Source organism: Pomacea canaliculata, linkage group LG8, assembly GCF_003073045.1.
Source record: "Pomacea canaliculata isolate SZHN2017 linkage group LG8, ASM307304v1, whole genome shotgun sequence".
In the NCBI taxonomy this organism is placed as follows: Eukaryota; Metazoa; Mollusca; class Gastropoda; order Architaenioglossa; family Ampullariidae; genus Pomacea; species Pomacea canaliculata.
Window position 1 is genome coordinate 1206945 of NC_037597.1, and position 26782 is coordinate 1233726.

The 26782-nt window shown below is 37.8% G+C and overlaps 2 protein-coding genes across 3 annotated transcripts; one reads left to right on the plus strand and one right to left on the minus strand.

The window, feature by feature from the left end:
• The first annotated feature begins 8221 nt into the window (after window positions 1-8221).
• On the plus strand, window positions 8222-13256 carry LOC112569764. Of its 2 annotated transcripts, XR_003100530.1 has the most exons (3): window positions 8222-8403; window positions 9659-11726; window positions 12025-13256. XR_003100530.1 is itself a non-coding variant. In XM_025247658.1 (2 exons), exon 2 carries the CDS (start codon window positions 9815-9817, stop codon window positions 11399-11401), a length of 1587 nt encoding a protein of 528 aa, XP_025103443.1. In that variant the 5' UTR covers window positions 8222-8403; window positions 9659-9814; the 3' UTR covers window positions 11402-12014. The 2 variants fall into 2 exon arrangements, 1 of the variants encoding a protein (XP_025103443.1); XM_025247658.1 differs by lacking the exon at window positions 12025-13256 and having other exon boundaries at window positions 9659-12014.
• Window positions 13257-14056: 800 nt separating this feature from the next.
• On the minus strand, window positions 14057-26743 carry LOC112569765 (double zinc ribbon and ankyrin repeat-containing protein 1-like). Its single transcript, XM_025247659.1, is given in 18 exon segments — window positions 14057-15472; window positions 16042-16116; window positions 16720-16853; window positions 17378-17458; window positions 18316-18416; window positions 18987-19155; window positions 19335-19438; window positions 19865-20135; window positions 20314-20350; window positions 21019-21117; window positions 21119-21147; window positions 21367-21467; window positions 23549-23645; window positions 24601-24692; window positions 24695-24726; window positions 25350-25497; window positions 26018-26134; window positions 26655-26743. Coding segments are annotated over 17 exon segments (1836 nt in total). The 5' UTR covers window positions 26127-26134; window positions 26655-26743; the 3' UTR covers window positions 14057-15315.
• Between the last annotated feature and the right edge of the window lie 39 nt (window positions 26744-26782).

The following is a 26782-nucleotide window of genomic DNA, read 5'->3' on the forward strand; positions in this document are numbered from 1 at the left end:
GTGCAACTCCTTTTAAAAAAGAATTACTCCAAGGAAGCAGATATTGTGACTAGGATAAGCCTGTGAGCCGCGGCTTGTCACCTCGGCCTTTGTACATCTACTTGGCATTTGGGTGTTGTTTTCTCTCTACCACCACGCGACATGTTCATCCCCACAACTTCTTTACTCTGTGCTTCTAGTGAGACTTCAATCTTTTACCAAAGTGGTCGTTTAGTCTGAATACATGCAGTTCATCTAACAAATAACTTTTTGTTAAAGTTAGTAAATATTTATCGCTGGTAATGGACAAGTTCGTTCTTGACCATTCTATTTATTTTGGTTTTGTTTGTTTTGTTTTGTTTTTTTTTAATGTCTGTGCTTATGCACCTGTGTGTGTTTCGGCAGGAGAGGAGTTTTTCGATTTGCAAGAGGTAAAATGCTTTTACTAGCTTCGTGCTGGGGGTGTCCACCACACCTCAATAATGTACATTGTGGGCAATTATCTGAAGATAATTTAGCTGCGATTTGTTTATATTACTTGTACGATCGTGTGATCCAATTGTTTTACTCAGCCGTAATTTTTGTTTTTATTTTCAGTCGTATGAATAATGCAGACTAGAGATTAAATACAAAAGTATACTTTTGTTTTCCGATTTTCATTGCACAATTGCCTGATATTTGCTGTCTAGAGTCTTATTGTTCTCTCCCCAGAGCCTAATTTTTATTCCCGATGCTAATTTCATCATAACCAACTGCCCCGAAAGAGCACCCAAAACCCCAAACAACTGCCTTTGAACTGTTGTTGTCAGCATCCCAGAGGCCAAATAAAGAAATAATAAAAGCAGTTTCTTCACTCCCCTTGCTCCGGTGTCAAGAGGGACTAGGGTATAGCATTTCTCTTGGGACACGGTTGGGTTTGTTTCGCCCAGCGGGCGGCCATATTGCTTCTCGCTCTGATTTATGGGTAGACAGACGCAAGAGCCAGGGGACGAAATCCTAAAACAAGGGAGACAATTTACGAGCAGCATCGCCAGTCTCCTGTTTCGTCTCCATTCGGACTAGTTTTACCTTGCCCTCCAGTTAATTTGCTGAATGTTTTTCAAGCGTGATCAAGTGCGTTTTGTCGTCTGGGCGACCAACAATCTGGATGGCATTTCGCGATCTTATCCGTGGGTCTGTCCGTCTGACACTCTGGCTGTCTATCCACCTTGCTCTGGCACCTGACAACACGAGTGAGGTGTTTCTTGACAAAACCTTGCGGGAAGGAGTGTTCTTTCCGGAGTATTGTCGGAGAACAAAAATCTTCAGATACTTACCTGGACTGGCAGCTGCCATCATGTGCAAATCTTGAAAACCATGAATGGATCAGATGTTGTCTAATACCTTGAGAGGTACACCGCTTACAACCAACGCCTAGCAACCATCTAAACCACTGATATTTTAAAGTATTTCTAGATGACTAGTTTGCGATTAGCTGGACACATTGCACCTGTCTGCGATTGTTCCTTTTGCCCAAAGAAAAAGATACAGGAACCCTATCTGATCCCTTGATTGAGCAGTTGGCTACAGGGCCGTCGTCTCGCAATGAATTATAGATGGAGTCTGCTAGTGACACTGATACTGCTTACAGGCATGGTATGACACTGAGGGGCACAGCAGTTGAATACTTCTTTTCATATCTTTTTCATGCTTTTACAACTACCTCTGAAAATATTTTTTTAAATAGTTAAAAGCGATCTGTTCCTATAAATTTCATATTTGTGTCACACCACTAATTTTTGCTTGAATATTCACAGCTAACAGATGATAATCCGTGACCTCGACAGGCCTGAGCAATCAAAGATGTTCTACATGAAATGTTTCTTTGGAAAAAGAGCTCAGCGCCGCCTGTCTTGTCACAACAACAACAACAACAACAACAACAACTACTACTACTACTACTGTCGCTAAGGACACAGCAAGTTGATGTTCTCTTCAATGATCTTCACTTCATTGTTTGATTAATCGTCTGCTCTAAGTTATAAATGTTGTTACGGATTCGTTCCATGTTCAACGTGGGACGTTCTTGATGTTGCAGGACATTGTGATAGCAGTGAGAGAGTGAGCAGACTATACTGTACCCAGGGTGGAAGCAGGATGCTGGCTGCAGTCTGTGACAAGATGGAAAACCTCATTGTCACTGACTGCTAAACTGTCCAACAAAACGTAGGAGGCAAAGTCTTGTACCTGCTCCTGAGGTTGGAGTATAGAGGGAAAGTCAGTGACAGAACATTTTCTCGCAGTCCCTAACTTGTAGTCCTGCTTCATAAAGTAGGTCTCAGTGTACACACATGACGTCATTATAATAACAACAGGCGTTAAAATGTCGAGTTTGCAATAAGATGGAATATGGAAAATGGTCTGCGTACATTTTTTTAATTGTTTTTCATATCAGGCTGGAACTTTTCTCTCCCCCTCTCTTTCTCTGATCCTCTCAAGCATGCACGAAGACATTTTTGTTTTCTACATACACACGCTATATCAATACATGAATACCATTCGATGTTTTTTTCCTTATTGCTATTAGTGTTGTTTTTATATTCACATGCATCACACATAAAGCACACGCACGCACACACACACGCTAACGCTGAATGAAGCACGCGCGGGCCGTTGCCCAATGTCTTGCTATATTTAGCCCGCGACATATTGAGTGATGACTTTCAGATGGATGTAATCGTGTTAATCTTTGAGTCATCGTGCTTGTCGTAATGACAACAAATCATTCCCCACATCTGACGCTACTTCACGCCAAACAAAAGTCTGGCACCGCATCCCTGGACATTACTCAGCAGCACAACATGGCCTCCTCAGGCAGACGGAGTGGACGACGGAATCGCAGCCCCGGATGTAATCAGTTTTGTTCCAAACGATTACTCAAAAATCTGCACGACGGAAGCAATTAAATTTACCACGCTTACAGTAATCTTGTTATGTTTCCACTTCAACGCTTGTGGACGGTGGAGGCGCTGTTCTACAGTCAAGAGTGAAAAATGTGTTTCTTGCCGAGCAACAACCGTTTGGTAATATTGCCGAGGACAAGAAAGCTGCCAGCCTGTCGGTTACGAACCTTGGTCTTCTTGCTCTTCTTTTGATTCCTTGTGTGACAAATGTCATCAGTCAGTTAAATGTAGACTGAACATCCAGCTAGGCGTGGTAGAGTGGTCTTGTCCTCCACACAATTAAAGAATCACTGAGAGAAAACCTCTGTAGATGTATAATTAACTTGATCCTAACAGAGAAATTTGCATGTTGGCCATTGTCATGAGAAACTCATCCATTAACTTGCCTTTCGAGCACGATTTATTATATGATCGTCACTACAAGAATGCTTTATGATCTCAAACCAAAGAGTGGGTACGTTTGCACCCTGTGAGGGGCTCCCATACCCAATCGAGAATCGTGCGCGACCTACTGACCGGAAATGATTTGTGTTTCGATGATCGTACATGGCAAGCTGCTTTTGGCCATTTCCCGTGTACCAAAGTTATTTTTCCTTGCAGGCTTCGCCATTACACTCATTTCAAACATGACAGTATTTTTTACATAATGCGACATGGCACATTCCTTCCACACCAATGTCTCTGGCTGCTTCTCCATTGACGGACAAAGCTTATTAGTTAAATAACCAACTTGTTACTGCCAAACAAGTGGCAGTCCACAGACATTATCACACAAGATGATGTTGACATGACATTTAAAGGTTTGATGCAGACTGAATATCAGCTGGACCGTTTTCATTCATCCTTAATTTAGTATTTCACCACTCCATGAACACTAATCACTCTCGTGCCTTTATGTCAAAAGTTTAGACATTGTTTTCTTTTTTTCCTTTTTTTTTTTTTGTTGTTGTTGTCTGTTTGGCCAAGAGTGTTGATGCACAAAAAATTATTTTTAACTACAAAAGTTCCAATTTTAAATAATCATTATGTTAAAATTAAAATAATACAAGATATGTAAGTTGCAAAGTCTTTCAGTGGATTAGTAGCAACAACCTCTACCGACAGGACGCCAGATATGACTCCACTTCATGATTTGAGAAATCTGTTTGACCAGACGTTTAAACAAAGAAAGTAATAATAAATGAGATTGAGGTATGTCACAAACCTGCTGCGCTATATTTTTTAATGTTTTTTTTTTTGAGCTAGGAAGGAGACAGGGAAAAAGTAACTGGAAGGGGGAGGTTGAAAGACAGCAATTACTGTCTGAGTGCGCGCCACACAGGGATGGCCGGCCGGGCTTTGTTTTTTTGTTGTTGTTTTTTTTTTTTTAATCAACTGGTGTTGATAGGTTGTTTTGTTCGAAGAACAAAGGAAAGAGTGTTTGAGTGTTTGGGATGTTGTTGTGTGAGTTTTTCCTTGACGGGGGCGGGGAGAAGTAACAGTCTCCTCGGTGTCATCAGTGTGTCCGGACGTTTTGTTTGCAACAAGTCTTGAACCGACTTGGTGTTGTAGTCCTGACCGGACTGTGCACATCCTGACCAGATTTGTGTTATTTAACAAGTCCTGAACAGAATTGGAAGTTAGCCTTGACTGGACTGGGCACATCCTGACCAGATTTGTGTTATTTAACAAGTCCTGAACAGAATTGGAAGTTAGCCTTGACTGGACTGGGCACATCCTGACCAGATTTGTATCTGTTGAGGTGAGTGTGTATCTTTGTTGATTGTTCGGTGAGCGTGTGTTTAATGTTTGAAGAATGTTAGTTAAGTTTTGAACTTGCCATTTAGCTAAAGACTTTTTTTCTCCAGGTTTTTGTGGGGTTTTTTTTTCTCACTTTTGTTGTTTGATCTTCGCTTATTCATCGTATCCGCCTCGGGCTCACCAACCAGAGCTGAATTAGAAATAACTTCAGGAAGAGCATCGGTATCAGTGAAAACTTTGTGTTACTTTCAAGTGGACATATTTGTGTTACCTAGAAGTGGAAACTTTGTGTTATATTCAAGTGGAGACTTGGTGTCATTTTCAACTGGAGATTTTTTTTTAGGGGGGAGGGGGGATTGAATGGTCGGAAGGAACATAAGATGTGTTGTGACAGTGGAAGTGTTCGGACTGTGGGTTCGGAAATTTGGAATTTGTTTTTTTGTGCATGGACAAAATTGAACGATTGAACGCCGCATATTTTACGACCGGGTAGGTCACCAGGCCCGTCACCACGGTCACGTGACTACCCTCGGGCAATTAAAATTTAGCATTCTAATGTGATGCAATGTGATGTGATGTGACAACAAATTTAGCCGACTGCCGAAAAGCCCGAGGATAAAGTTTCAAAACTAGTGAAGACGAATGCTTGAAGCTGTGGCACCATTGTAACCAGAATGCAAGATGTCTACCAACTGTGCTACCTTGACAAACGAATCTTTCTATTTTCATTGACTTTCTCGACGCGACAACGACACAAACAGAAATTTCTGAAGCCTTCTGACATGGACAAAACATCAGATTTGGATCAAATTGTTTTCTTTAAAATAAACTCTTCCTTATTTAATTTGCTTTCTTTAAAGTCATGTAAAACAAAAGGTGAAAAGTTCAAGTGTTTATACCTTTAAATTAAAAACGTTCGAAATAACAGAAATTTTCTCATGATATGTCCAGCAATTCAATTGTACTTGCGAGGACGAGGGGATGATGTCTAAATGTATTTGTTGTTGTTGATTCTGCTGCTTTTGTTTGGTTTTTGGCGATAGCACAATGCGTCATACAGTCAATGTCCTCCTTTATACAACCCTTCCTCAGACAACCCTTCTCTCTCACTTCTTTAAGCTAACGCCACAGTTATCAAAAACTCTTCCTTGACGACAGAAGCAAGAGAAGAAAAAGAGAAAGAAGAGCACACTCCACCCACACGCACGCATGCAGAGACACACGCCCAGAACTGTAACAACCTGAGCGTTCACAAATCACATTCACAGCAAAGGCATACTTGACATGACAAAACAGATCCTGTGTCCAGCGGTCTCTGAAAGGTGATCAAAAAATACACATTTCCTCCATCACACACATACACATCTTCCAGCCTGTCTTTGTAGTTAAGACGGCGAGGACATTAATGCCGAATTGATGCAACCTGTCTCTCCCAGAGCGCATTTCAACTGTTTGCCCGCCACTGATCTCCACCAAGAGCGATTTTCTCGCTGAGAAATGTCTTTGTGATTGCGCCAGCTCCGTGGGTATATGTCTCCTTTACAAACATTTCGGAACATCTGACTGCAAAGGTTCGACAGCCACAAAGAAATCGCAAACGTCTCATTTTTGAAGAGGCCAACCATCTGTGATATCATTTGTTTTAAATCGGAGAGGGAATCAACACCACGATGCCCAAACAATAAGGAAAGTGGAGAAGAGAATACCGAAGAAGAGGAAAGATACAGGGAGGAGGATACATGGAAAGTGTGGACAGCGCTGGTGTGATTAACTCCCCATGGGGCTTTGAGGAACCGTGAAAAATGGACAGAACTGGTGGCGAGGTCACCGTTGGTCAACGAGCATGAAAGCTGGGGGTCACATGACAGTGATTTGTCACTGGCCACCTTAGAAACTCAGCTTCATCTCCATGTTCCGGTGAGATGGTCGAGGAACTCTGGAAAATGTGCTTCTGGGGAAGAGATGGAGATGAGAAATGATGTTACAAAACCAGATGCGTAGGTAGAAATAGTAGGTTGCCATGAGAACGCTGTGGTAGGTAGAAGTGGTATTCGAATATTAACGTCTCTGTGGTAGACCTGTAAGTCCAGATGTAACTGTGCTTTCAACATGATCATAGACTTACAAAATGGTGGAAGCAACACACACACAAACCCACTTATCTTTTTAGTCTTCTTTGCCCTCCTAGTGCCGCAACCATACCACCCCAGCGGATCCGGTTCTGGGCCGAGGATCGATCTCCTGGTCTGTCTCCGAACCCTGCGTTTCATCTGTGAGTTTAAGTCCAGAACTTGTCGTTAAACTCGGTGTCAAATTGCAATAAAATCAAATTGTCAACCGTACACTGCAGTCTATGCAAAAACTTATTAAATACATTTTTTACTAAAACAAGGATATCGGCCGGCAGCTCTTCCTTGCGATGTAAGTGTAGAAGCAGGACTGAAGTATCGTTGGAAGTCAGAGAAACATTGCAGTGTACTGCTGACGTCAAGCAATGTCTGTGAGACACAATAACAAACACGTTAATGCTTTGTACAAAGCCAGGATAGTTTTCACGAGCAAACCGTCGATGTCGCAGTTGAAGATGTGAAATATTTTCACGGGTGAGTCCCGTGCTGTGTCCTGGTGACCGTTAGCACGGACACCTCGTGTCGCGTAGTCACTGGGTCAGTGGAACTTATTCTCTCCCTTGTCTTGCTTGTGTCTTGCCGTCCACACAAAGTCCTCGACATTATGGGATAGCAATTGTCATGAACTGTGGAGGGCCGGGCCATCTTGTCACTTATTTCTTGTTGGTGTTCTTTGTAGGGTACTGTTGTCCGTTTTCGATGTCCTCCATTGACTGGGCAGGCAACTCTGACCACGCGTACAATGATGTCTGGAGGGGAGAGGATCGGGTAGGTTGTTGCCGTCTGTCACTCCGATCTTGTTCACTCCATTGAGTATGACGTGTGTGTTCCTGGCAGTTGGAGGTACCTAGGGGGACAGTAGCAGAGTGTTTGTGGTCCGTCGTGCACTAGTCATCTTCGTTAACAGCAGCCTCGTTGTCGATGACGTCACGGTTCTGGGGCGTGTGCGTCTCGGTTCAGCGGATTTGTTCATTGTTGTAAACAGCGAACTTGACTTTTTCACGAACTTTAGACACGTTAGTTGGTAACGGCTGAATAGCCTGGTGGCTAGAGACGAGGTCTGAAGACTGAAAGGTGGTGTGTTCAAATCTGACAGTGACAAATCAAGGAGTGAGTGAGTGAGTGAGTGAGTGAGTGAGTGAGTGAGTGAGTGAGTGAGTGAGTGAGTGAGTCGCTCGGGCAACTGACCTATATAGTGGTCGGACCATGGACGTGTATAGGGATCTACGTTCATGGTTGGACTGCTCATACAAAATCATATATGCTATATACAAACAGGGCCGTGCTTAGGGGCAGGCGGACGAGGCATCTGCCTAGGGCCCCGCGCTTCAAGGGGCCCCGCGCTTTTGATTGTAACCTATTGACGAACGTTACAAATAAATTAATCGTAGGCTTATGTTGTAATGTGTATGCAGCGTGCTGTCAATGATAAAAGACGAGATATCCCTGAGGAAAAAAGTGACTTTAGACCAGCAAGACGTCTCTAGGCACGCACAGCGTCTGGCACTAGTGCGCATGCGTCACTTGAATCTCCACGCATGCGCAGACTACACCCGGAGGTGTACTTTCGTTACTGGCACGAACTTTTACTAAATACACGTCCATGGTTTCTGGTGAATAATTTTGCTTTTGCTGTTATTTTATTTCGTACGTTCTGTAATGTTTTGTTACACCGACATATATTGGACAGTGTCTGTATGTGTTCTATGTACATTTATTATCCTTTCTCTTGTATAGCGCATTGAGCCTTCTGCTTGAGAAATGCTCTCTAATATAATTTCCCCTTTTTATTTTTATTAATTTTAAGATCATATTTATAAATGAAAAGCATTACTTACCGTTATTTTCATACGTTCGCGTAATTTTTAAACTGTATTGCATTAAGGACATAGGCATGAAAAATGTATATATGCCTAAAAAATATCGTTCATAAATTAAATCATATATTATTGTTAAATATCAGAGGACTGCCAAGAATGACATTTTCTTTAACATGGGAGAATGAGGACACTTACAAAATTGTAGAAACTTTAATCAAGAGTACTAGATAGAAGAAAATCATGTAAGAAATGGTTTATTTATTCACAACTAACACTTTTTAGATAAAGGCATTTTAAAAAAAATTCTTTTGAAACAGGAGAAAAATAATTATACTGTGATAAATTTTTTCTTACATTTATTTTTAATTCCAATGTATATGCAGTTACAAATCTGTGTGAATCAGAAAGGGAAAAAAAACATGTTTTCTGAGCCAGTTACATCATGAATAGGAGCATTATTTTCTTCTTAATCTTATAGTAGCACTAGTTTGCATTGTTTCCTCATGCATAAAATGCAAGAGTTTTCAGACCTTAAGTTAAAACTGTTAGGGACTTAGTATGTGTGTGTAGGGGGGGAGGGGAGGAGAGAGAGGGAAAGATCAAGATATGACTGTACAGCATTACCATGATCATGATCTCTGATGTTAATAACTGCTTTAATTATTAGTATCATATTTTTAGGTATGTAAAAGTGCTCCTGATGCTTGATAACAAAAATATCTCAACCAAAATTTTAGGTTTTCAGAATCCCAGTGCCAAATCATGAACATTTTTAGAAATTCTTAGCAGATTTTCTTCAGTTGAATTGGATTTCTATTGTATGATTTACTCATTAATTTCTTCATGATGAAAAATGCTGAATATTCCCAACATTTGTTAATCTTGTGATTTCTGATGACAATCACTATCAAACATTTGCCTTTAATGTTTAAAATGATCTCTTGCTTGCTATCAATGTATGTATGAGAGCCAATTGATATAACACTAGTGATACAATAAGCAGAAGGTGTTGGCTGAAATGGAGTTTTTCGTTTTACATACTTTTCAGATGACTGTCACAGGCTAAAAAGACATCATATTTGAAAGAGGAATATCTGCATTTTTGTTAAAGGCAGCACCTTACACTGTTTTGGCATCATCAGTTGCAAAGATATTGCTTCGGATTTGTCTTAATATTTATATTTCTACTGACACCACAGTAATTATGGGTTTCAGGTCACCACAACTTCTGTTGTATTGTCTGCTTGGAATGTGCATGGCATTTTTCATTTTGACAATATATTTATCCTACAGATGTGTAGAAATTTCAAAGCTGAGGAATCCATATATTCTTGACAATATGGCTACTGAAGTAAATGGTATTTATAACCATCTTTCCAAAGGAGACAGGCATAATGAGTTGATGAGACATTTGCCACCTGTCACAGTGCATTATGTTTGGTGTCATAATGGTCACTTTGAGTATAAGCATTATCTCAGTTTGCTCAGCATTGCTAAAATACTTCAACCAGATCAAATTATATTCCACTTCCTTGAAATGCCTTTAAGTGATAGAAAAGGGTACTTAACATGGTTTGAAGATATTCAAAGAGAAGTTCCAATGCTGAGTTTAAAACAGCTGAAAGATCATAAGCATTGTGACAAATTTTTTAAAGGAGTTCACAAAAATGAAGATTTTTCATACACTGGTGGAATTTTTATTATGGGTGATATTATATTGGCAAATTTATCAAGAGAAGTTTTTTATCATCTAAATAATAATTTGGACATGAATGTCTACAATGTCTGTAATACAAATTCTGTTGTATCATGTGCACAACAAAACAGAATATCCACCCAGTTATTTCTTGTGCCTGAAGCTGAACAATACAATCTTTCAGCAGTGGATAAAAGGATATTACTTCATTGTCCATCACTGATGCATGTAACAAAACCCAGTGAACATTTTTGTATTCATACAAGTCAGCATTTAGTCCCGTACGAAATTTGGCATCAAAACACAAGTTTTCACAACTTTGCTCGTCAGATTGTATACAATACACAGACTGTATTGGTTCCTTTTTCAGAAACAAACATTCCAATGAAAAAAATTGTTCACATTTTGAATTTATATGGTACTTCAGTAGACCATTTATGTTTATTAAGCATAAAAAGTGCCTTTATTAGAGGAGCAGTGGATCATGTATTTCTGCATACTCATAAATTTGTAAAGGATCCTCTATGGCATGAACTTCGTCAAAACTATAGTGTCAGTTATGTACATGCTCCTGAGCTTGATTCATCACAGCATAGTAAAGTGTTGTATGGTATGCACACTCTGGCACAGTATGGTGGAATGATCATGACGTGTAATATCATATTCCAGAAACATAGTGGTTTCTTGTTTGATTATCCAGCTGTTGCTACTGTTCAAAAGAGTAAGAATAGACTAGCTCATCTTTTGGATTTTGGCATTTTCTTTGCAAAGACAGATTCATTGTTTCTTAAAATGCTTATTCCTGTTCTTAAACAGCTTGATGATACATCTTCACCACTTGATGCTGGAGCTATTGGCTATCATGTTTACGAGCAGTATCCTTCAGCTTTGTACTTAGAAACCAATCTCTTTGAACATCAAATTTGCAATAAAGATGTTTGTCACAGTACTTTAGAAGAGACAAATACAGGGAATAGCTTTTTTACAAAATTGTCGTGGGCATCTGATACTAAAGACATCAGTTTACACCAACTTGTATCACTGAAAACACCATCAAAATCAGTTCATCAAATACTTGGAAATGTAAAGTTGTAGGAACATAAACATAATATCACTCTTACTAGCTTTTAATTTGACCAGTGGGTAAATGCTGATAAGGTCCATTGATTTAATGATTACAAGAATTTGTTATATGTGAAGTCAATACATTTTCTAAACTTATACAAATCAATCATAAAGGTGAAACTTTGTGGGAAGTCACTCAATAGAGACCCTGTGGAGAGAGAGATGGCAAACTAAAGAATTCTATAGCCATAGGAGCAGTGAATGTTGGTGGCCCAGCATGGCGTGTGGAAGGTGGAACCTGACCCTTTACCTTCATTGATAAATCAAGTACACATTTCTGTAATGCTGCTGCTTGGTGAGTAGGGGTAATTTTCTAGCAACAAGCCTTAAGATGTGACCATTTGCTCAATGCATCAATCACATTAACCACCAGACTATGGAGAAAGAAACATGATATAGCATAACAATAGATAAAAGAACATCGTAAAACCTTTTTTTTTTTTTTCATTCTAAATTTGCAACTTCTTTAGCATTTGCTTTCACGTATTTTGGAGTCTTATTTGCTTTCTGATGTAGACTTTGGCACTTTTTGATTCTTATTGTTTGGTTCAATAAAACAATTGGTAACTACATTTTATTTTGTTTATTTGTAGGTGTCAAGTAAAATCATTTACATGACAGCTTTGAGTGTGGCAGCTATGGATTCATCCTATACTTGTTTGAAAGAGGCTAAGCTGCATCTTAATATTAAACATAACAGCCATGCCATTGTACTTTTCTGGAGCCTGGGTTGTTGGGGTGTGCTAATGGTAATCAAGAAATCTTTCTGGCCTTCTTTGGCCCCATGACCTGGCATGCCACCTTGTCTTACAGTTTGTACTGAATGTGAGAATGGACATTAGTCGGCTGTACTTTCTGAAGAGCAACTAACTCATAAAAAACTGTCGTAGCTACTTGCTAAAATCAAGGACCCCCCCCCCCCAACTAACCAGAAAGGTAAAACCGCTAACTAGGAAAGAAGCAAGACAGAGAATAACTAGGAGTTCCTGTAGGAAAAATGATCTGACTCATGAAGACGACCTTAACCTGAGTGAAACAAGTAGCGACAGTTCACTATGCACAGTGAAAGAACAGAAATGAAAAAAAAAAAAACCTGACGTCCGAGACTAGATGATGAAATACAACAGTGAAAACGATAGCGTTGCTAGCCACATGACAATGACCAGATTGAGTGAGGACTCAGACTATGGATTTCAAACAATCATCAGCAGGAATAGACCCCAGTTAGTCTTCCCAGTAAAAACAGTCCCAAAAGAAAAAGAGAATAAAAGCATTGCAACTGTAGGCCCCTCACGACTGTGCAGAGAAACCAACAAATAGGAAATTTAGAGGAAGTAAGACCCTCTATCAAATCCAACAAACTTATCATAGGATACAAGGACCCAGCGCAACAAAGAAATGCCACATAAAGATAAATTTCTAGCCCTTCTACATACCTGGTCAAGAACAAAGCAGAAAAAAAAACAAAACAGAAAAAGGGGCTAGGTGTCATAAATGTGCCCTCAGAAGAAAGCCTGGAAGATATAAATGAGATGCTGGTGCAAGCTGCAGGATCAAAATCAGGGCTGTAAAAAGATTCAAGATACGAACGAATGGAAAATTAATCCCTACCAGAGCGATACTTATGCTATACAAATTTATAGACAGTGAGACCCCCACAACTATCAAAATAGGGTTCCAAAATCACAGTGAGTTGGCAGCACTTTACCTTCCAAAATCAACAACAATGAGGGAGGCTTTTGGATTTTTGAAGTGAGAGTGTAGAGGAGAGGGTAGGCCAGCTGCCAAGTGAAGCTCTGAATAAAATCTACAGTTATGTGGCAAATTCCATCTTTGTTGTGTTCTTGTGTGACTTCCCCACCCCTATGTAGCCATCAGGGATAGACGTGCTGGATACTTAGCGATAAGCTGTTAAAAGGCTGGACTTGAATACCAGATCTGGTCATTGTCTGATGAACTGAGTTACTGACCTGACGTTTTTTCATAATGTTTATTTATGTGTCTTAGAAAAGAAACAGATGTTTTGAATTTTTGTGCACAGGCAGCACAAATATAGGGGTGCTGAATATTATTAATTATTTTCAGAAGATATTACATTTTTTTTGTTATCAGGTTATTATTTTTTCATGCTTAATTAAATTAATTAGATAATGCCTTATGGAAAGTTCTGCATTAATTGTTTTATTTGGTTGAATGAATACTATGGTAAAAATTAGATTTGTTTTTAAGCTGTAGCCTGCACAGCTGGCAATAGTAGGTTTTCAATAATGTCCCAAATTGTCTGAAAAATATAACATTGATACATTTTATGTTTCTATTTTCTGCCAACATAACAAACATATAGTGAAATGAAAGAATTCACCAATAATGTTTAACTTGGCATTGAGTGCACAACTGTATTTTTGGTATGAAAAATATCACAATTTTTATTGCTGGTTAAAATCTTTAATTGTAGAAATAGATGTGCCGAGATAAGTCACCTTTTTAATGGTGTACATTACCTAAATTAATTAGAAGCTTTGTCATTGAAATAACTAGAAGCAAAAGGACAAGTTACATAATATTGTTAATGCCATAGGTACAGTGTCTTCAGCCTTGCAAACATATTCAGGAAATTTCACACAAAAATTTTTTGTTCGTTTAATCTTTTTCATGACAAAAGATAAATCATAAAATGAACATTAAAAAAAGGCGATTAAGACAATTCCTGTATTACACAAATGTTGACAATTTGTCATGATAATGCCATGTTCCCTCTAAGTTTATCACTAAAAATTATATTTGTTAATAAAATCCTTTAGCATGTGTTACAAATGAAAAGAATAACAAAGCATATGAAATAGAAAAGTCTTTACTAGCATGTTACTGATAAATATGTTAAAACCATTTTGTGAATGGTCTCATTAAATTTTATCTCACAGCCAATAAACTAATAAATTACTGTGCTAAACTTTATTTTGTAGGTTTAGTAGGGACAACACAGATGGACATTACAAAAATGAGGTGAGTTTCATAAACAAGCATGACCTACCAATATTGAAAGCAACAGAATAACTGAGACACTGATCAAGATGATCTTAGTTTCAAAGTTGTGCATTGCAACTGCTACATACTACAGTTTTACCTACGACTGTGCAAATAATTTTGTGCTAATGTGTTAAATATAGTTTTAGTGAAGGATTTTTTTTTTTCTTGTTCCATCACCAATACAAGGACAAAGTTAAAAGTTGACTTGCCAGCAGAATTAAAAATTGTTTAATCTTGTGATGAAACACCGAAGACCCATAGGCTAAACAGCTTTGTCACACAAGGCATTCATTTCATTTTGATTACTGTACAGTTCTCTCAGTTACCAAAAGCTTCTAGAGAATCTTGCTAAACAAGTAAAAAGCATTTGTTTTAAGTGCACTTTTCATCAAAGCATTTTTAATCATTTTATTTCATTAGTAATTTGTTTATGACAACTATCTGTATAAACAATACTTATAAAAATTTCTTGTCCTATCTCTTCACTTGACCCTGTGTAATTGGAAAACCACACCTGTTTGGTGGATGATAACGATATAAGGATTAATACACTATCCCACACTCCATCGTTTCAAAGTCAATATCTGAAAACAGTGTAGACTGCAATCCCTTTCGCAGATTGGACTAAGCTTTTTCTTATATTCAGCTAGTGTAAGACAAATATAGCATGCAATCACCACCTGAATTTACACAGATAGCCAAGTTTTTTGTACTAGCGCCCATTGTTGGACCAATATGTGAATGTGTGTCATGTTTCTGTAATATGCGAATGGACTGCTTGACTCCAAAAGTGACATTGGCTAATTTCAATGTTGGCTGAGAAACAAGTTTGCTGGGTACACACCAATCGATCAGATTTACTCTGCTGAACTGCGGGGTCGAACCATCTTTTGAAGTTTTGACTGTCCAAGTGCTGTGGTGAAACACTTGATGATATTTTCATAACCAGCTTTAGTTGCCATATCAAATGCTGTTTCTCCACGGTCATTTTTAACATTTTGGTCAGCTCCACAGCTATACAGAAATGGACAGTTATTATTCATACACATGTAACAAGCAAATCTGTGCCTTACAAATCAAGCCGTGACAATGGCAACCTTCTATATTTCTGTCCGATTTGGTGTCATATATGTTATTTAATGTGAAATATATTTAATGCTATAAGAAAATAATTTGTCATTTTCCAATCTTTGTATGAAATCAGAAGCGCTGTTGTGAAAAATTAATTCGTGTTTTGTAACATATCAGTAGTCTTTCATATACAAAGGAAAAAAAATTGCATGAATTAATTTCTGGGAATGACAGCTGTTTGGGTGTCTTGACATTTTGCCTATTTATATCCCTACCACTACAGATACTATTTTCCCTACTTTTTGTGACGACTACCAATGGCAAGTAAATGTTGAAAAGTGTTTTTGTATTAATGTGATTATTTTAAAATATGCTTAATAAGTACACATGATTAGGAAAAATAATTGTTTCAAATAATCACATCTTCTAAAATAAGTCAACTGAAAGCAGATCACATCAAAGTTAATCTACTAATCAAAAGAAATCAAAAGATAAAGAAACTTAATTCTTACTTCAGCAATGTTTCCACGGTCTTTATACCATCAGGACCAAGTGTAACTGCTTCATGAAGGGCTGAATTACCTTTACTGCAATTATGTACACAAAGAGGCTGATGAGAAAACAACAAACAGATATGAAATGAAGATCAAACAGGTATCTAGAGAATGATCCTGGCTCTTGTATGCTTGTGCAAGAAAAATCATGTAACAGATAAAAATTAATGAACACTTTAAGAATGTAGGAGGTTAACTGGATCTTCTACAACATGCACTCACTCATACACAAAGTAACTACAGGCACACGGTATGCAAGCTCATGGTCAGGACAAGGTCACAGTGAAATTGTCATTCTGAAAAGATATATCTGAAGTTTAGACTTAAAGGAGGTAAGAGAATCAGAGTGATGAAGGACTGATGGGTGATCTGTTCCAAGTTGATGGGGCTTGGTAGGAGAAACACCTCTGTCCATATATCATTGTTTTAGCTAGTGAGACTAGAAGTAGCCTGGTGTCAGAAGATGAGCAAAGAGGTCGTGCAAGTGTATAGATGGGAGTGTGTTCAGAGAGGTACTGAGGACCAGTGCCAGAAACGACAGAGTAAGTCAAAGTGGAAAGTATTATCCATGATTCAAGCAAAGGATTGTATTTCTGCATGATGTCATCACTGATGCTGTGCTGCACCATTGCTTACATAGAAGAAGGTCCCTTTGCATTGACCTCTGCACCAGCTTGGATTAGGACGGGTATGCACTCAATACGCTTGTTTTTGGCTGCCACATGAAGAGCAGGAAGACCACTCTTGTTGATACAGTTAGGATCAGCTCCCTTTAAGCAATGTTTTATTTATATTTTACAATATGAACTGCAAAAACGATGCATAACATCAAAATCCATACAACTTTATAGGTACCAAAGTTTAATTAAATGGATAGCACAGCGATAAATTACACCTGCCCAGACCAGTACCAACTACACCTCACATTTCTAGATCAACACTAACCAGACCTGCACACTATCACAACTCATCAGACACAAATAAACATTCAAAAACTGTATAGGACAATAAAATCAGCCTCTTCCTTTAAAGCAGTGACCCAAAGAAAGACCACGGAGCTCGACGGAATGCAATCAACATCACATAACTGAAAGATAATTTTTCCGACTCAAAGATGCATGCATGGTTGCAGAAGGTCTTTAATATGCAACTAGATATGCTTCCCCCGACCTTAATTTAGCAAGATATACTTTTTACAAAAGTTACAAGAAACAACAATGCAAGCAAATGGAAAATGCCACTTAGTTGTAACTACATTTTCAATGAAGGTGTTGAATGTGTGCTCTAGACTCACTTCATCAATTAGCTGCTGAATTGTTGTACCTGAATCTTCTCCACCCTCTCCGAGGTGTCTCAGCAGTTTTACATTTTGTGGCTGCAAAGCAAAACTGGTGGTCATCTTGAGTAGTCAATAGCGTGATTTTAAACAGTTTCTAGGAATATAATACTTCTGTCTTCCTTCCAAAACAAACAAACAAACCCTCCCTTAAGGGAGATTAGTGATAACCACAAGCAGCCAAGATTAAAGAGAGTACTTCTGGTATCTTCCACTCTACAAAGTCTAGACAAGTAAAATCTGCAGACAAAAATCAAGCCTATATCCAATGTTCCAAGGCATGTTGTGAGTCTTAAGCATCAATTAGCAGCCCTGGCACATATGGTATGTTATGGAAGGCTTCTCTTAAGGTAATTATGAGCATGCAGTCAATCAGAGGCCAGATATGCAACATGCTTCTAGGGCCTAGATCAGTGGTTCTTAACCTTTTTTGAGGTACCGAACCCACAAGTTTCATAAGCACATTCACCGAACCCTTCATTAGTTTCATATGCACATTCACTGAACCCTTCTTTAGTGTCATCACGAATTGCGGGTGTGTCTTGACCTCCGTGGCGGAGGCTCTGCCGAACCCCTGAGACTGACTCACCAAACCCCTAGGGTTCGATCGAACCCAGGTTAAGAACCACTGGCCTAGATGGATGGTTAACTCAAAGCTGTCAGCTAAATGATTTACAAAATATAAGCGATTCAGAATATTGTCCATAAAGCATTTTAGCTGACTGTATGATTCATCCATTGCTTGACTAGAAAGGTGCATCTGCCATCAGAAGGCAGAGCATGAAAGGTACGTTATCAAAGAAGTGCACAAATGACTAACATAAAGGGTAAATATATCTCTCTGAGTGCAGTTATCACAGCAAATTACTTAGGTATCCAAACAACAAGAAACTCACAGAAATTTGTGGAGATATCTTCTTTTTTGCCTTAGATCTCTTTGCTGATTTTTTTTTCCCAGTAGAAGTTGTTGATCTGGATGTGATATTATCTTCACTCACTATAAAATACATAAAGACAATTAATGAAACAGAGCTACCCGACTGAACTACTCCACTTGGCTCTGTATTATAGAGTGCATAGAGAAGGTTTCTTCATTTCTTGATATAACTATAGTTTAGAAACCTGACAGCACCCATTAACATTCAGCTGTACACATTTCTTTTCGGTGAGATGTGATGCTGCTGATTGAAAACATGTGACCCTGCATATCTAAGAAAATCAATAATACATGATAATAAATGACATGTACTCTAGCTGACATCAAATAAAGGTTAAAATGTTTATGCTTTTTCTGAAAAAAAAAACGTTCAACCAGTTTCCCTGTTCATGTATATGACTTTGTTTAAGAATATGTGGTGGTTTATGATTTAAAAAAATATTTGAATTTTTTTCATTTATATTTTAAATACATGATGAAAAAAATGGGAGAAACTGCTGCATCACCACTGGCTAATACTAAAAATTTTCTTCATAAATTTCATATCTGTTCATGAGTGTCTCTGTGTGTGTGCATCTGTGTTTGTATATTTTGTTTTACATCTGTTGTAAATGAATTAACTACACTCACTAATTTCTTCTTCTGAAGAACTGTCATGGTCAGTGCGCTGGCTGAGGTAGCCATTGCTTGTAGAAATGCCTAGCTGCCGACCCACAAATGGATCTTTGCTTTCACGTATTGCAAAGGTCAGAGTCAGACTGAGTTCAAAGCCATCCTCTTGCACCGAACTCGTGATGAGCTGAGAGTGATGATCAACAGTGAGCACAGAAATCTTAGAGAAATAAACGTCACTTTACACAATCAGAGAAATAAACCTCACTTCACAATCTTTTTATATATGTTTTTACTTACTAAGTGTAAAACACTATTGATGATTATTTGTGAAATATAGATAATGGCCCATCCATTTAGACTTACACGACCCATTTTTGGATCAGCAATAAGTGCTCGGAATTCGGCATCATTCTGAGCATGTGCCTTCAGATGCAGACAAATGTGGTCAACTTGCTTTCTCCAGTACCCTGAATGATAAAATAGCAAAGAATCAAGAACAACAGTTTTTAAAAAGCTTTTTGCAACAATTCATCATCTGAAAACTACTTTAGTCATTAGTCCTATTACATCTCACTCCCTGCAAAATTAATAAAAAAAATTCTGTTTATTCTTGTATACACCTTTTTCATATGAAAACAAATACGGTCTCAGCCTGAAGATACAAGAGTCGACAGAAAAGTTAGTTCACTTAAGCTAAAAAAGTATTTTACAAATTCTGTTTTATCATATGTTATTTTCTAAATGAATTTTCTAACCAACCCTCACATGCAATATTTCCCAATTAAAAAAAATTCAAATAGGTTATGTGAAAAGAACTCTTGAAATATCTGTCCCTTTTTGCCACAAAAACAGATTTACATAAAATAGTTCATATATCACAAACATATTTGTACCTCTGCCTGGGCTCACAGCAGAAGTAACAGGTCGCCGATCCCTCATCTGTTTCTCAAAAGTCATCTTATCTTCCACTTCTTTTTGAATCTGATCAATCTTACGCTGGGATGGATAAAACAGACCGGCTGTCTGCACAGCTACACTTTTTGTTTCAGTTCGTTTTGAAGATTCAGACGGCATCAACATACTGATATCTGTGCTGTGAGGCATGAAGGTATTGAGGGGTGCACGGAAACTTGTAGGCGGATATGCAGGTGGGATCCACTGATTCTGAAGAAAACAGACATTCTGTGGTCCAGTAGTACTACTCACAAAAGCCTGTAAATAGTTACAGCAGAATGCTCACATGCTTAATATCTCACATGCATTACATCTTCCCACAGCCAAGTAGAGCTAAGGTACTGCTGATGACAGGAAAGACTGCTGTTCATAAAATAAAATGTCTTACCGTGCTTGGGTATTGACCAGCTGCAGTGGTGGTAAAGCTGAAACCAACAAATTTATGTTTGGTTTTAGTTTACAGGCTGATATGGCTGCCTGTATCCATATTTAGATTCCAGCATTTGGAATTCCTCACCCCATTCCCTTCTTTAACTGTCAGCAATCCAGATATTTAGGCTGGATACTTTTTTGAGGATACCTAGCTCTTGTGATTGTAGGTCTACAACCCTATACCTCCGCCATCACTATATCCCCACTCTTTCTGTCCCTTGCACATGACCACATATTCATGATCTTCTCAGATCTTAAACTATTTTACAACCCTTTTGAATTTGATGATTATAACATGCTTGGAGTTTCAGCTATGATAGATATGCATTTTCAAATGATTGTTATTATAGAAATAGATAAAGTTTCTTCAGTACCTGCACTCTGAAATTATCAACGCCTTGCCCCCCCCCCCCCAACACTCCCCCAAAAAGTCTTGTGGGAAGTATACATCCATGATGCAGGTTTATATTGGCCATTTTAGTTCCTCCCAATAAGGCAATATATTTCATTATTGTAACAAAGAGAGAATTTTCTAAATTTTCTTAGGTATCAGCTAGATTGTCAAGGATATTAATAAAATCAATTACCTCATTCCCTACATGCAGTCATATAATACTGCTCTGCATGCATGGACAGTGCAAGAACATTTTGGCAATCTTACTTGAGAAAGTCACGCCTATTTTTGGATGGCCATGTTCTGGAGGGCCTGTATGGCATCAGTTGTATATTCATCTGGCAACATTCGCTCATCAGATTGCCTGATGTCATAGTTAACAGGTCCATTTGTAAGCTGCAATCAGAAGAACCAGTTAAAAACAGCAACAAGATTATGTAAAGTTTTTATACAATTAGTGTTTTCTAACTTGTGTACTACTCTTTAAAAGTCTCATGTAAACTAAAACATAAATGAAGTCTAGAACTAATGATCCTAACAGAGAATAATTAGAGTAACTTAGAAAACTTCCATTATCAATTTTCATTTGTAAGCAAAATCTGATTGTTCATTTACTTGTAATTCACTTGATCTGCTGATACTAGGATGATGTCGGCTTTCAGTAAAGCGAGCAGAAACAGGAGATTTTCTCCGCATACTGCCCGTTACAGTGGTATCTGAAAGAAAGCATTGCTATGAATATGAAAAGTAATTTTGTTCTTATATGTAAAACATTCACTAGCACTAAAGAAGTTCATAATTTAGTACGTTTTGCTACTATATATATACATATATTATGGTCTTCTACATAGCGATGCTAGCTAGGGTACAGCCTTGGTTCAGGTTGGTTTCTGCTGCTAATTCTTCCAGCTGTGATTATGTTGTAAACTATTACTTGAATCTATTACTTCATTTTAGTCAAGCTTGTTCATGCTTGACTTCAGTGTAGCAAAAGTGTGTGTATGTGTGTGCGTGCGAGTGAGAGGGTGTGTGCACATGATGTTTCAAATGAAAGGGGAGATACAGCTTATGGTGGTGCCAGTAACTCTCTTGTGCACACATCTCTCTCTTGTCTCTGTGCCTGTCTTATTCACTCCCACTTCATTCTGTGTGATGGTGTTATTCACACACATCTCTTGCTTGTCTCTTTGTGCCTATCTTTTTCAGTCACTTAAATTTTACTTTCTGTAACTTTGTTATTTACAAACATCTCTTTCTCTCTCTCTCTGCAACTGTTACTCACACATATTTGCATTAGTCACACATCTCTCTCTGCAACTTTGTGACTACTAATCACATTTCTCTCTGCAACTGTGTTACTCACACACCCCTCTGCAACTGTGCTAGTCCATGTTACCCCATATCTTTCTCTAAAACTGTTTAATTCACCCACAAAATACCTAGTGTATATATATTTCATTACCAGAAAGATCAACCAAAAGCTCGGTCAGTCCTAGTAATTTACATGCATCATGAACAAGTAACTTAAATAAACTGAAAAAGATCCATAAAATTTTTTTTAAAAAGGGTCTTCCTTAAACAAGAATGCTTAAATAAGTCTTTTACGTTGACAATTAATGTTAAGAACATAAACATAAAGAATAATCTGGTTATTATCCATTAAATTTCAGAGGCGGTATTCATGATGCAAGGATTAGTCATTGCCCCGGGACAAAACTGGGGAAATCAAGGGCTAGCAGCTAGCGCCTTAATGTGTTCATAACCATAAGGTGGGGTCCACACTCTGTGGATGATGCTTCAGGCAAAGATTTCATTACTTAGATTTTAGATCTACACATCGGCAGTGTCGCCTTCAAATTCCAATTACCTTCCTGCAGTTGCTTCAGAAAAATTTGATGTCAAGGTATCACAGCAAGCTTTTTGTGCAATACAGACAAGTCTGACATGACTGACATCAGGTATCTCAGGTAGTTCCGTTTAAAATAACCGTTAGTGTGTTGCTCTAACAAGAGTTGTGTTGATGGAATGATATTTCTATCTGCGGAAGTCGTGCGATTGCACCAAAGATTACGAGTTGAGCTTCCATATAAATGTCATAATAACTATAAGATATTTTTGGAAGCAGAACTTTATTGACTCCTCAAAGATTACGTGTAATGGCAAGGCTGCATTCACTGCATCTGTTCAGTGTGCCTAACCTTCCACTGTAAAGGGAATTAGAAGAACCTTCCACTGTCTGCCTTTTATCATTACTGGTCAGTGCAGATAGAGCGACATATCTTGGTCGTAATGCTGCGTGTTACAAGTACACAAATTAAATTAATTAATGTAACATCAAGCAGTATGTTATAATTATGAAGGCAAGTTTTTTTTCTGATTTCCCTTTGGCAAATGACTTATTCACGCTTCAAAAATATGGTCCCTGACTGCAAACTGGGAAACTCCTCACCTAACACTGTAGCATTTGAAAGTCAAATCAGCTGCAGACTGAATGTCATATGAAAAATCATTAAAACAGAATATAGTAATATGCTAAAAGAATTTGTTTTTACCAGACAAACAATGAGGATTTGACAAATTACTAGTGAAATCATTGTCCAATTCTGTACCCTCCCATAAGCAGTTATTCTGGCTGATTACTAATTATAGTTATTAATTACATCATGTAATGATTTGAAACCTTGAAGAAGTATATCTGTCATTTGTGAATTTTTTCTGGTCAAAAGGACCCAGCCTACAACCAATTATAAAACATGTATGCATTAACTATATCAAAATACATGGGGGGTATACTCACCTGCCAAAGTTTGGTTTAACCTGTTGGTGGCTGAAACATCTGTCCATGCTGAAGCAGAAGACCGTAGTAAGTCAGATTTTGCCCGTGCAAGCTGCATCTGAATAAAATGAACCTAAATTAGAAAAGTCACAAATTTCAAACCAAACAGAAGAGTTCATGCTTTTTCTTGCCTTAAATGTTTCCAAAACTAATGTTTCAGCACCTACATGGGATGTTTTACTAAATTAGTTATGGAAGTATCCATAAAAAATAAAGAAATCAATAAGAATAAACAGATTAATTATGATTTTGTTGCAATGACTTGCAAAATTGTCAAAGCAAATTATTTTTTAGTTTTCTTTTTCTAATATACAGCAGGCCACTAGTGCAATTTGAACAATGGCAAGAAGTCGATCATTTTCAGTGCTTGTAAATGGATAATACTTTCAACAATGAGAGAAAATGGCAATCTATTAAGAAATACTTAATGATAGAAACAAAGTGTTTTTAAACTGATCAATCAAGAAGATATCATTCTCAAAACAGATATAAATCATTCTTGTTTGAAGAGATCTCATTTTCAAAGTAAACAGCAACATGTATGATGTATTCCTTTGATTTGCCATAATAATGACAGATTTCTAGTGAATTTCTTAAACCTTAAACTTTCATTTAGACTTTAGCAGATGGAGGCAACAATTCTGACTCATGAACATTTTGTGAATTCATCTCTATAATAGCTGTTACATGCAATGTGCATTGTGATTAACTGGTTTACCTGAAAGTTCAATTAAAGCTCTGAAATAGCTATATAAAAAAGACATAGTTTTCAACTACATCCCAACAAGTAAATGAAAAATTTAAAGCATCTTTAGTTGAAAATGTAAATAAAAAATAATCTGTTCTGCTCCTTGTCAACTTATGCAACAAATTTTCATTTCAATGGCAAAATTGCCAGTCTCTTGAAAGTGTCATTCATCCTACAACATCGCCAAAGCTGAGTGTGTTAATTCTATGACCCCATTTCAAAAAATAAAATAAATAAAACATAAAACCAAAATAACAGCACATACCCTGGACCTTTCACGCTTAAGGTCATTCTGAAATTCCATGTCATCATCAACAGGTAGGACTTCTGGTGGGGGAGCAAACTCCACTTCAAATGTTTTGTCACCACAGCACTTTGCCTGTTGCCTTCACTGTGAAACAATAGCATCCAGCATGTCTTTGCTACTGTTTGACTCTTTTTTATTATTTCTTTCTCTATCACACACACATGCACACACGTGTGCATCTGCCTATAATTCTTTCACTGTGACACATCGACATGTCTTCATCATTAACTTTTTCTACAATTATTCCTGTCACAGATATACAGACACATCTTTGGTTGGTGATCGATTTCTATTCACGATAGATAGAACAAAATATGAAAAGAAATACCATTAAACATTAGCTTCAGACTAAAATTCTTAGAGGGCGGCCCTGTGGCGCAACAGCTAGCGCTGCTAGCGCTGTTAGCGCCTGTCACCAATACAGTGAAGGTTGGCTGCCCTGAGTTCATTTCTCGTCTCGGGCATGCTGTTCTTTCTCTGCACGTGCACTGTTCTTTCTCTGTTTACAGAGCTGGCTGCCCTCCGCCAAGGACGGTCCCAAGCCCAGCTGAAAAAAGAGGAGGGTTGGGCTTGGGGCCAGCACCCCCACCCCGTAAAACAAATCCTTGCTACCAAAACATCGACAACAGTTAAGGCTGTAGTCGATGGCCTATGCCCCAGGAGGGGCGAAGGGCCTAAAAAAAAAAAATTCTTAGAATATAACATACGTGATTAATGCAACAGCTTTGACTGTTTGTTTGCCAGCAGGAAGTGTGAATGGTCCTCTGTACTCCATGGTGCATCTGTCACCAAAGCGCTGAAATGGTTCTGGCTTGGTGCCATTAATGGTGTAAAAAATGCTTGCATCTTTTGTCTCTGTGCAACCAACACCATCAGAAAAATAAGCCTATTAAATGCGCAAATGAATGCTCATATTATAGTAGCTACTATAGTGAATATTACATCATATTGTCTAGTATTCTCAATTGTTAGTGGCCCCTGATAACATTACAATTAATGCTGTTAGGCACCTCACAAAATCATATATTGTAGCCGCATATCATGCATATAGCAGCTTAGTCAACTTCTTCATTGACCCTCTTACAATACTTTCTATTTTTAGCACATCTTTTTAATATATTTTATAAATTACTGCTATACAATCCTCATATATATAATCTAAAAAACCTTATCACAAATGAATGTGGGAAAAGATGCATAAACATACATTATCATGTTAACTCTCAAAATCTTAAACAAATAGAGCTGATCTTATCATATAAGTAATGATTTGTTGAGCAATTTAGCATTATAATAATACTAAAAATGATATTCACAATATTTATGGTATGTTTGTAAAACATAGCAACTATATACATATATATCTGAAATCAACCTGAGCGAAGTTCAATTTTGGTGTTTGAGTCAATGGATGTCTTGTGCAGTCCTGAGCTTGGGAACCTCAGGGGAATAATTGTAGGCACAGCAACTGAACCAGCTGTCATTTTCTTTCCTTAAATTTATATAAATGGCAATAAATAATGGTATATGAAACAGACCCAATTAAATAACATAAAAGTGATATAATTAATATCACAAATCAATTGCAAAGAATTATGAATCTATATAGAAGGTTTATGTTCGGTAACTATACTTCTAACTACCTGTGTTTAAAAAAATGAATCGTTTAGAGTCAAGTTAATCTATTAATAGAAATTTCTATGTTGACTGAAGTTATCAATTGCGCAATCGAGGCGCGCACGGGTCGACGAGACCATGCATGTGTAGTCTAGTAAAATAGACTTAATTATAAATTTAAACAAATGTCGATGTTTTTAATTCTTATTTGTAAATTAATTAAGCAGGTTTATTTATCGATAGTTCGATCATTTGTAATTTATTGCTTTGTATGTTGCATCCTGTTTCGGAGTACAGTAAAGAACTATTGCTAGAAATGACTTGAAGCAGCAACACAACATCGTTGACAAGCTATCAGTTCTGCTGCATGGGTGAAAATATGAGGGTCTTCTTACCGTTTATTTATTTTTAATAACACGGGATGTGTCTGGACAGCACACTCACCAAAACTGGAAGCCTCTGGCTTGTATAGCAACGAGCTGCGCGGTGATTGGTCATAATATCAACCCCTTTCGGGTTTTCC

Bases quoted from the DNA above. Each gene is read 5' to 3' on its own strand.
- LOC112569764 (XM_025247658.1), top strand. From the start codon at position 9,815: ATGGGTTTCAGGTCACCACAACTTCTGTTGTATTGTCTGCTTGGAATG.